Source organism: Rhododendron vialii, chromosome 1a (assembly GCF_030253575.1).
Source record: "Rhododendron vialii isolate Sample 1 chromosome 1a, ASM3025357v1".
Classification (NCBI taxonomy): Eukaryota; Viridiplantae; Streptophyta; class Magnoliopsida; order Ericales; family Ericaceae; genus Rhododendron; species Rhododendron vialii.
In genome coordinates, this window is record NC_080557.1 from 6,756,742 (window position 1) to 6,768,951 (window position 12,210).

Consider the following 12,210-nt stretch of genomic DNA (forward strand, 5'->3'; position numbering starts at 1 on the left):
CCGAACCGAATTGAAATCGTATAATTACGAAATTACCTATATATATATATATATATATATATATATATATATATATAGATTCAACTAATTGCTTTGCATCGATTTATTACTAGGAAAAAGGAAAAATTAAACCCATTACTTTAAAAAGAGCGACAATAGTGCCTCTGCCATGGGCGCCGGACACATTTTACTAGCATGAGGAACAGAGATTTCTCTTTTCAAAGGAGCATTAGTCGAATAATTTAAAGGTGAAGAATGGTTTAACAGATGATAATGACAGTGACATTTGTAACCCGTTAATCTTTATCTCTCTTTTTCTCTATACAAATGTAAAAAGTTTGTTTTCTTGCAGGTGAGGTAGAACTACACCGAAAGGGATATCTGATTGAGGAAACCAATTCGCATAATGAATATGGTAGACTTTCTCTCTGTTTTTTTTTTTTTTTTTTTAAATCTTGCAATTTTTAGGTTTATAACATTAGCTTTTTATTTTTCTAGGGTGAGACTTTTACATGTTCAAACGTCAATGGTTGCAACGTGGGGGATAACATCGCATTCTTTCTTCTCAGTTCAAGATTGAACTTCATCGCTGGTACAATTTTAGATTTGTCCACTATTATTGTGATATTGGCATTAATTTCCATTCAAGGTTTGTAGTTTGTTCAAAAACTCCACAACACGGTACTGTTCAAAAACTCAATCCAAGTTTATTTTTTCTACACATGTTATTGAGGGCAAAATCTACAAGATCATGGACGAGTCAAAAAATTTGAGTTTGGCAGAGTATCGTGGATAAGGGTATAGAGTGGAGCTTAACTCATCTGTAAGCACCCCCAACGGGCCCCAAGAATGTATATATTCGTACAACCTCCTCCTTTTCATCCTGCTTCCATCCTCTTCCCCCATCTCCGCATTGCCAACCGGAAATATCATTTCATTCTATATATTTGTAAACTCTGGTTTTTCCCCTATTTTAATCCGTTTCTCTTGAGTTTTGCTTTGTTCAGTCCCAATAAACTAATTTTGGTGACCTTTGCTTTAGTGTTGTATCAGCAACAGATGGTGGGTTAGCAATTGCTTGGGTCGATATACAAATTTCCTTTTCTCTGCTTTAGTACACATTGTGTGAATAGTTCAGTTTCTTTTCTTTCTTTTTTATATATTACAGTAGAAAATGAGTGGATGCACAATACGAATTCATGTATAAATCCAATCTGATTGTAATACATTCCTATCTTAAATGGTAAATACACTCTAAATTTGTAGGCACGAGTAATTGGTTTGTTCTTTGTGGTGATAAAATTATGTTGGTATGTGCCTTTGGGCACGATCAGTTTGTTCACACATAACTAAGGTCACTTGAATATGTACGTGAGTTCAGTGCTTATTTGCGTGTGTCGATCGTTCGAGCCGTGCCTTCAGGCACGGGCATGCACTAGTATTATAAAAAATAGAGCGGTCTTTTAGGAAAAGTCTTCAATACACACCCCTTTAAGGTGTGTACCATATGCACCTATTGTGTGGTTCATATTGTGCCACCTCATAAAAAATTACTTGTAGGACCGGTCATTCATAACATTTTATTTCGTATCGTAACTTTTATACTAAAAATTCGTAACTTTTCAACAATATGATTCGTAACTTTTTAGCAATAGATTCGTAACATTTTGGGATTCATAACATTTTGGTATATTTTAATAAGGGTGCATATAATACACACCCAAATAAAGGGTGTGTATTGTAGCACTTCCCGGTCTTTTATCTACCCATACAAACATGAGCACCTCTCCAACTGTCGGATTGCAATTTCAATAAGTTACGAGCGTTGAATTGAATCATTGATGAATCAACCTATTTCCAAGACCCATGTCTGTCTAGCGTGTTTCTTTCTCCCTCTTCTCTCCTCTCTTTCTCCATTGTTATCGTCCCCACCCCCCTCCCGGGTTTTCCGAAATTGGGGATTTGTTGCAAGTTTTCTGAATATATGATGACCCCATGCCTTTTTCAGGAATTCCAGAATACAAATTCATTGTTAGGCTCCACAAAATGCATTTGGTTCTCTCTCTCCACTAATGGTGCATTTGGTTGGATGGAATGGAATATGAATAGAAATTAAATAAAGAATGGAATAGAATTGGAGGAATTGAGAATGGAATAATCATTCTCATTCTCATGTTTGATTGTGCTTAGGAACAGTCATTCTCATCTCCAATGGAATAGTGAGGCCATAGCAATTTTTGAAGTGACAATAGTATTTTTTGGAGTGGCAATAGTAATTTTTTTGGAGCGACAATAGTAATTTTTGACGTGGCAATAGTGAATGTTGGAGTGACACTAGTAATTTTGGTGTGACAAAAAAATGGAATAACGATTCTTTAGTTTTTTGGATGGAATGACAATTCCTTTACTAAGGTGAATAGTGATTCCATTTTGAATCATTATTCCATTATTCAATGGTGAACCAAACATTAGAATAAGTAAGTCATTAGAATGACTATTCTATTCCAACCTTGATTCCATCCAACCAAACCTACCCTAAGAATCCCCCCACCCTTAACTCAAAGTGTAGCATTTGAGGGTTTTCTTTCTGTGTGCTTATAGCTTCAGTTCATGCGCTACGATCACCAGCTTTCTGTGTGATTAAATGACTAGAATACTAGGATTTTCCAAAATTAAGCATTCGAGTTTTCCTATTTGATGAAGTTTTTCGTACTATAAAGCTTTTTGAAAACTAAAAATAACAAAATGGAAAAATGGAAAAAATATCAAGCCTGTGTATAGCGAATAACAAAAGGAAAAAAATCATCACTTTCATCCTTTTGATTGGTGTATTGAAGTGTTAGTTCTAGCGGTTCAATAAATCAATTATCAGGTTTGGTAGTATATGGATATGTTGTTTAAAATAAATTTATCTATTTTAGTAGGTAACTTTTCAAATGATTTACTATTGTAGTTTACTTATAAAGGATTGGTTTGAAAATGCAATGGAGTTGAGGAGGATTAACACAAATAGATTGCTTCAATGGAATCGTAACGAGGTAACTTCAATTGCACATATACCATTTGTTATCTTTAATATTTAATACTGATGTATTCATAAAGTGTTCGATGAGATGCACAAACGATGAAAACAATATATTTTCGCTGAGTCATAAAGTGTTCGATGAAATGCACAAACGAGGAAAACAATATATTTTCGCTGAGTTTCTTTTCGAAAAGTGAACAAATTTACTTTGTTTGAATCCTTCGATCTTCTCATTTCCATTTAGGTGTATTTTAGCAACCACTAGATTACTTGCTGGATTCAAGTAAGCTTATATTATAGGAGTTTGGTGATGATGTTACATTTTGATTCTCAAAAGAATCATGGGCATGGGCCGTTGATTTGAGACTACAACTGTAGCTTCTTCTTCTTTTTTCAATAACACAATTTGTAAAAGTTTATGTTGTGGAAGTGAAGAACGCCATTATTTTTGTACATTTTTTCGTATTTTGAGTTATTCTATGCTGGATGTATGTGACTTATGACCTGGCTGTTTGTTTTTTCAGCTTGATAGGCAAATGCCGAGTGCTAAAAATGTTGGAGACAGTGATGATGCTTTCAACACATCCTTCAGCGAAACCAAGGCAAGAAAACACGTTTATAAATTTGGAATTTCAATAAGTAGATTTTGTTGGGAGGAGGGTAAAATCCACTCATATGGAGTGGGATATACACATACACAGAACTCACCTTAGGTGAGTTCGACTTGAAAACAACCGTTGTATCCATTTTTTAATTTATAAAAGTGGGGTTTGATACTTTATTTAGACTACGTTCAGAATGTGCTGCACCATGTCTTCAGGCACAGGCATCCACTAATATATATATAGGAGTTAAAGAGACGAGTGGTCGAAATGCATACATCTTAGTATAAAAAATATACATGTACTAGTTTGAAAAGGCAGTGAAAAAAAGGAGAAGTTGGGCAAAAAATGTAGAGAGACGTTTTTTCTCCCAATCCCACATCAGTGAAACATAAAAGACTATAAAGGCCTCTTCACCCTATATAAGGCTCAACACCTATGGTTCAGCAAACAAGGACTCTTTACTCTTTACCTTTACGCCTTAAGTTGCCAGCTAATTGCATTAATTGATGGCAGTCTCACAGTTAAAGGTTTTCACTTCGGGTATCCAATCGGTTCGGGGATTATCCGAATCCCGAATGGTTTGGTTATGGTTTTTTTCTTATTGTCCCCATTCGGGTATCGAGGTGGATATGGGTAGGGTTCGGTTTCGGGGATCGGGTACAGAATTCCCCATACCTGCCCCGAATGTCCCGATTGCCATCTCTAAATTCAGGGATGCTTACGGGAATTTGGAGAGAGAGATGTGTGCTTACGATAATCGAACCCTGCCGCACATGGGCAATAATTAAACTTTTGACACTAATTTTGTATATAAGCAAAATATAAGAGTATATAAAATTTAGAACTTCTCAAAATTAAATAAAATTTGAGTTCCCGATGCGGCCGCATCTTCAGTGTATGCCCGAAGCCAGCCCTGAGTGCATCTTCTTCCTCTCCAATCTTTTTATATTCCTAATTTCTGAGTCCAACACCTCGCCAATCCTTCAAATAGATTGGAGAGCACAATTCAAGTCCATAAAGAATTCTTTCCAGGCTCACCTCAATGATCGGGACTGTTCATTTTGTTTAATTCGGTGAGAACATCAAGTATGCCAAAAATCAAGTTGATTGGATATCATTAGATATGATTTTGGCACACATTTGTCTAGAAAAAATAAGATTGCAATACAGGGGCGAAGCTAGGATTCAGATACGGGGTGGCACCGTAATATATTCATACAAGTATGTAAATCGACATGTTAGTGAATTCCATTTTTATGTCGCACACTCACAATAATCCGTTAAGAAACTTGCAATAAAAATACTAAACTTGTGGAAAAAAATTAATGTCCAAATGTGCTAAGTTCCTTTCCAACTAGTGGGGAAAAATACAAATCATGTGGGAATTTTTAATTACAATACTTACTGAGAAAAAAATTGACTTCCAATTGTGTTACGTTCTTTGAAAAAATACAAATCATGTGAAAATTTATGCAAAAATACTAAACTCGTAGGAAAAATTAATACCCAGATGTGTTAAATTCCTCTCCAATTTTTATTTTTTTTATCCGAAGTTCCCCTCCAATTAGTGGGAAAAAAATACAAACTATGTGGGAATTTATATAAAAATTAAAATGTGCGTGTGTGAGAGAGAGAGAGCGCGTGAAGGGTTTTTAAACATAGAGAGAGCTGATAGTCTTGAAAAGAGAAAAATTCAAATAATTGGTGATATAAAGTTTTGAACTGTAATCCAAGAGTTCCAACAGGCCTGCAAACAACTAAACCACCCAACTACTGAGTGAGCTTATAGCATCCGCAATGGGAATAATCAAAATCGATAATCAAAATGTGCCACGTCAGCATTTGATTATCCATTTAGTTCATAATCAAACCTAACAAACTTAATCTCCACATTGGTTATTTTTGTATCCCTATAAAAAAAAACCCCCACAATACGCAATGCACCTATGTCCAATTGCAAATGAGTTCCAATCACGCACCCGACCACACCAAATTATTCGTCTCGATGAGACGATTCTAATGTGAGGTATTTTTTAATTTTTTAGTTATGAATTTGGTTATTGGGTTTGATTATTGAGTTTTGGTTATTGGTAAAAGTTGTTAAGTTTGGTTATTCAAAGGTCAAAATTTGATGAGTTGCTAAGAGGTTGCTAAGTTTGGTTATTACAATGTGAGCATTTTTTTGAGCAAACATTGCTAACTTTAGCAACTTTTTGACTTTGATTATTACATTGTGGATGCTCTTAGTGTATATTCTTCGTGTGTTTTTTATTTAAAGCTTTCTAGAATTTATTTTTTATTTTTTTTGTATTTTTGAAACCGGGGGTGGCACGTGCCATTCCCGGTCCCATACTAGCTCTGCCCCACTAATACTGTATCGAAACTCATTCCAACCATTTTTGGCAATGTAAATGTGTTCTGAAATCATATCAAATGATATTAACAATCAACTTGATTTTTGGCATACTTGATGCTCTCAAAGTTCAACCGATCCCGATCATTCAAATGGCTTTGAAAAAAACGTTTTCAGGTTGAAATTGTTACAGATTGGAGAGGAGCTGGGTCACTAATTTCCCATGGGAGGCAAAACTTTCCATGGGGATAATTTTGATTCTTTCCTTCTCAACGGAGAAAAAAGAAAAAAACAGAAAGAAAAGAAAACACCGAATGGGTGCTTTTGTTTCTTGGAGATGTCAAATATAGCATTGTTCTAGGGGGCGTTTGATAAATGTTATCAGTTTTGTTGCTTATAAAAAAATTAGGGGGATCTAGCTTTTAAAATTTCTTATAGGGGCCGGGAATAAAATTAGGGAAAATGATGACTCAGGACGTGTTTTGATAATTAATATCCGTCAAGGACATTTTTAACATTAAAAAATGTTCATATCTCAGCATGTCCTTGACGGGTATTAATTATCAAAACGCGTCATTGGCCGTCATTTTCCCATAAAATTATGTCTTTGGAGTCCTCCAACATTTGGGCCGCCAACGGGTTTGTAGCCCAATAACACTTCCTCACTTCTTTCACCTGAAAGATGAGAGTTTGGTTCTCGTCAGGAATGTGAGTGCTTTCTGTGGTGATTAATGTCATTTGGACTTGCCTTACCCGTATGTTGCTTAGCGGTACATTTTCCTCATCTCCTCAGGAGTAGGCTACACATATGTCACGTGACAAAAAAAAATGCTAAAACATTTGGGCCATTTTTTTGAAAATTGTTACTACTTAACCTATAAATCATGTTTGAGAAAGATTGATGAAATATGCGATTTCATTGCTAAGGCTTATTTTGACTGATATCGATGTAAAGGGTATTCTTAGGCCCCGTTTGATAAACTTATTAGACCTTGGAATTGGACTACTAATCCCAAGTGACTACCAATTCTTTGTTTGGTAATCCAAAATGGGTTAGGCTATTAGTCCCTTGGGACTAGTAAGGTGGGCTTTAGGGGGTATTATGAATACCCCGGGGAGATGGTATTACCAATCCCAACCCCCAACACATTCTCATTATCAATTCCTTCTATCAATTCAATTTCATCTCAAACAAACATGATATTAATAATCTCATCATCCAATCCTATCTCAAACAAACATACTCATTACTAATCCCTTCTCATTACCAATCCCTTCTCATTATCAATCCTAATTCTAATCCCATCTCCTTACGAATTCCACCCATCTATCACTGTTATCAAACGGGGCCAAGTGTTCATAACAATTCTCAAAATTATCCACCATGGAATAGGGAAAAAGCACCACTAGCTAAATTATTCTATTTTCATGGATACAGATATTCCTTTACTCATTTGAGCCTCATTTTTTCCCTGGGACATATATTGTGGACAACCAATAGAAAAAAATAAAGAAAACTTTTATCACAAGAATTTAACAAACATATGCTATGTTAGTAATTGGATCGAGTGATCTTGAGCCAAGAAATGAGTCTGGAATTTCCCCCCCCCCCCCCAAAAAAAAAAAGAAAAGAAAAAAGAACTGCCGCGCTATGTGTGATCGATGATGCAGCTGATCGAGGACAAGACCCGCGTTTACTTCAAGCAGGACCGGAGTAATGGACCATGACAGAGAAATGCAATTAGAACATAAACGATTGTTACAAGAATTGATACCAGAGTGAACCTGCAAATTAAGCCAAGAAGAGTTCAAGATTAATCAGTACTTGTACATATGCTTCAAATATCCTACTAGCCTTAGAAACTACACTTTAAAATAGCAGTATCTAGTACGGTGATACGATCATTTATAAGTAGAGATGCAAATGAACCGAGCAGCTCACAAGCTCGGCTTGTTTAGCAAAGAGCCAAGCTCGAGCTCGAGTTAATTGTTTAATAAACGAGCTGAGTGGAGCTTGGCTTGTTCGAGAAAAGCTCGGCTCGTTGCTCAGCTCGATTAAAGAAGCTCAGTTAGCGAATGACTAAGCTTGGCTCGTTAAGCCTCGAGCTCGAATTCAAGTTTTTGACTCATTAAGTATATGAGAAGCTCGGCTCGGCTCGTTTGCAGATAAACCGATGAAGTTGTATGTCTAGCCCACACTCTCTATGTTTCTGGTTTCATGGTATATTTTCAACTTGTGAAATGACCGTGTGAACTGTTTTTGGGTCAGGTTACCTTTGTATACCATGTCATCTTCAATTGGTTAGGCCAAGGAAAGAAAAGATAAATAAATAAAGCCATTCATTTTTGTGATGGATGAATAAGATCAAAAAGAGATGTATTCTCAAAGATTTTTCATTTTCTTCGCCTTGAATGAGCAAAGATTTGAACATTGCTTAATTTTCATTTTCCCTATCTTCCCTCGGAAATTAAGAACCCAACAGAATGTAAATATTAATTCTGGCATTCAAAATTTTCACTCACACACACACACACATATATACACACAGTTCGGACCAAGTCAGGGATCTTCCGGTCCGCCCCTCCCCTTTTCCGAACGAATTTCGATGATTCGAGCCGTTCAATGTGATCAGAATGTGATTTTAAGGGTACTCGCGAGAAATTGGCAAAAAAATGATCGGGAAGGGATTTATCCGAACAGTTTTTTATTGAACGGTTCAATAAAAAACTACTAAAATCAAGCCCTTCCCGATGTTTTTTTTTTTTTGCCAATTTCTCGAGAGTACCTTTAAAATAACGTTTTGAACATATTGAGCGGTTCGGATCATCGAAATTCGATCGGAAAAAGGGAGGTGCAAACGGTCCTGACCGTAAAAGATGTGGACTTGATCTAAACTTATATTTATATATCTGTCGGTTCTCTTTCTCTTGTGAAGATGTTTTTTTCTTAATTGGTTTCAGTTTATTTGAAATAGCTAGTAGTTGGATTGAGGTTATAATTAGTATTACTTACGTGAGCTTGACATTTCTCCACCACATGTCATTCCTTAAACGCCGAGATTGCCTTCGGAAGCGAAACGTATTTCCTTGCAACGTTGCGGTTTTATCAACTAGCAGCGCCAACCGGTCACCCCTCTCTAGAACTTTATTAATATTGTCTATCATGGCAACCCGTACCTATCATCACACACCAAATACAAGATACATTAGTCCTCGGATTCGATTCGATTCACAATTTTGAAACACAATTTCGATTCACCATTTGACTCTAGATTAGACAACGTTCGTACAAAAGGCAAATTCGACTCTCGCATTTGAATGGGAAAAGGAACAGAGATCGAGCTGGAGGCTCTCTAAGACTAATTACCTGGCTCATTTCACCTTTCAATCTGTTTATCCTATCTGCATTTGGATCGTTATTGTAATGGTCCATCTGTTGGCTCAAAATTCTCGAAAATTCATCGTTCATGGCGTAGGCCGGAGCCGAATGAATAGCACGCCCATACGTTCTAACAAATCTTTGATGAATATCTTCAAGAAATGCGAAAGGGATTCTTCCTGCAACAAAGTAGACAGGCAAACCTTACATGCCATCCACTTTACAATTTATGTTAGCACAAAATGCACAAGTAAACCTTACACAATACACAAAGTTGCACAAAGAATCTGCCTCTGTGCGTGTACGTGTTATTGTCCTGTCAAGGTTTTAAATATCGGTTGTTACGTACCAATCAGTACCAATTTTTGAGCCTTTTGACATGGTTATACACCATGATATACTGGGGAGATGGAAATTAGATGCATATCCGGGGATTTTCGTTGCTCATCGATCCGTTTCTGATTAACCGACCGGTTCACAGCCGATAATCGACCGTTTCGAGTGATTTAGGCACTTAGAATATATATATATATATATATATATATATATATATATATATATATATATATATATTTTGCCAATATATAGATCATAACCAGTTGCCTATCGTTTGATACTTGCAATACTATTACACCACGACCGTTACCTTTACTTGTCCGGTTGTCCCGATACGTTTGTATAAAATTAACCTAATTTCTTGTTTGCCAGCGTGACTCATAACGAAATAACTAGCTAAGTTTCATCCTTCATGTATTATCACAAATTGATCACAGATTAATGAATTAAACATGAGGACAATCAGTCATTAATTAAAACGGATACAATCAAGCATGTTATAAATTGGTTTTGAATAAATTGTTACTTTTGTCGATAAATTTTTTTTTGTTATAAATGCATATAATTTACGTGAAGAGAGAGAGAGAGAGAGAGAGAATTCTTACGTCCAGCGGAGTCATCAGCCATGCAAACAACGGTGAGGCCATCGGTCTTTTTCACGTGGAAGATATACCGATCATGGGAGTACGACATATTGCTGTCGTGATCGTTGTTTCCCGTCCCCCCTCCCGCTTTCCTCTCCAACAGCTGCCGCGCCGTGGCGTTGGCGTTCGTCGTCGCCGCGCTGAACTCCGCCAGCACCACCGTTCCCCTCGCCACCATCGAATACAAGATCGACATCTCCTCTCTCTCTCTCTCTCTCTCTCTCTCTCGCTCTCCCCCTCTCTCTCTCTAGGGTATGTGTATATCTTCACGCATACTGTATAAGGCCCATGCAGGAGATGTGATCGATCAATGTATTCGTGTATGTATGCATGGATTTGTGATTTGAATGCCGGCCTGGTTATTTAGGTGGCTTTGGGGTTTGGACAAAATTAAGGTGGTGGATTTCCCCTTTTTCCTGTGCTAATTTTGGCGGAATTTGAAACGAGGAGAAAGAAAGAAAGAATGAAGGAAGAGGCGCACGAAGATCGTGCGGACAGCTGACGAGAGGATATCGGGATGATACGACACCATCTGATGGGCAAAAAATTACTACTCTCTCCGTTCCTTTTTAAGTGTTCTGCTTCGTAACTCCAACTTATTAAAAAGACATCATCATTACACCTTTCACATCAACTTTTTCCTCCACTTTTCCTATTTACCCATCATCATTACACTTTTACTCACTAACTTTTCAAAATAAAATTTACTTTTAGGGACAAAATAGACAATACACCAACTTTTACCCCCCTAACTTTACAAAATGGACACTTATTAAGGAACAGCCCAAAATGAAATACTGGACACAAAAAAAGGGACGGAGGGAGTAGTATTCAATGCCTGGGAGGTACCGCCACGAAGAGGTGGGAATTTCCCACGCAACACAAGAACATGATATGAACTCGACACGAAATTAGCTGTTAGGGTCAAATACGGAACACGAATATGACACGATACGATAACACAAAAAGCTAAAACATGCTGGGTTAGTAAATTGAGAGAATTCTGACACGATCACGATACGACGCGGGGTGAGAATTTTTGAAACGATACGATAACACGACACGAGCTCAACACAAACTTAGCGGTCAAAAGTCGGCTATTTCTGACATGGAACACGAATATGACACGACACGATTACACGAAAAGCTAACACAGGCAGGTTATGGTTGAAAAAATTCGGACACAAACACGAGATGACACGATGTCCACCCTTACCGCCACGTGGTGCTCCAAACTCATCATCCACCATACATTTATGTGAACCTTAACAATATGTGTGAAGTCCACATAAATATGTAATAGAAAAGAGTTTGGGACACCGCCCGCGTGTTGTCTAGGGGGTGATGGAATAATTACTCCGGTCGAAACAGTTGTAGGTCGCACCAAAGCTCTGGGGTGTGGAATTTTTCCAGGGTAATGATTTGGGCTCACTCAGCCACTGTGGATTGGTCAGGGCCTAAAGATAAAGTTGGATGTGAAGCTGGTTCTGGTTGGGCTTGCGCCACTAAATCCGAAACAAATAATTCGAGTACTTTAATAATTTTAAAATAATTTTTCAAACGGTCTTAGAAAAATCAGACCAATTGAATATTTGTAAGTTCTTAATCCTACATTTCAGAATCATTCAAAAGTTAGGATCTCGAAAGATTGGATCAAACACTTCAAAGATATACAATTGAATTGATTTTTTATAGAGGCCTCTCAAAAAAATATAAGGGCTGTTTTTTGAGGCCCAAGGCCCAGGCCTCTTGGGTCTTGTCCAAGGGCCGATCCTGAACGGAAGTTATGAATTTGGACTGAAAATGCCATGTAAGGCTTGTTTGGGACCCTATAGAGCAAATACTTAATTATGCCTTAGAGATAAAAA

General features: G+C 37.1%; 2 protein-coding genes across 2 annotated transcripts; one reads left to right on the top strand and one right to left on the bottom strand.

Moving 5' to 3' along the window:
- The first annotated feature begins 1,742 nt into the window (after positions 1-1,742).
- On the top strand, positions 1,743-3,866 carry LOC131300179 (uncharacterized). The gene is made up of 3 exons (XM_058325899.1): positions 1,743-2,055; positions 2,954-3,038; positions 3,550-3,866. The coding sequence occupies exons 1-3, from the start codon at positions 1,985-1,987 to the stop codon at positions 3,736-3,738; spliced, it is 345 nt and encodes a 114-aa protein (XP_058181882.1). The 5' UTR covers positions 1,743-1,984; the 3' UTR covers positions 3,739-3,866.
- Positions 3,867-7,628: 3,762 nt separating this feature from the next.
- On the bottom strand, positions 7,629-10,798 carry LOC131300218 (vesicle-associated membrane protein 711-like). Its single transcript, XM_058325938.1, has 5 exons — positions 10,580-10,798; positions 10,304-10,543; positions 9,351-9,541; positions 8,997-9,160; positions 7,629-7,768 (listed from the first exon to the last, which is right to left on the bottom strand). Exons 2-5 carry the CDS (start codon positions 10,536-10,538, stop codon positions 7,678-7,680), a joined length of 681 nt encoding a protein of 226 aa, XP_058181921.1. The 5' UTR covers positions 10,539-10,543; positions 10,580-10,798; the 3' UTR covers positions 7,629-7,677.
- Positions 10,799-12,210: the final 1,412 nt, after the last annotated feature.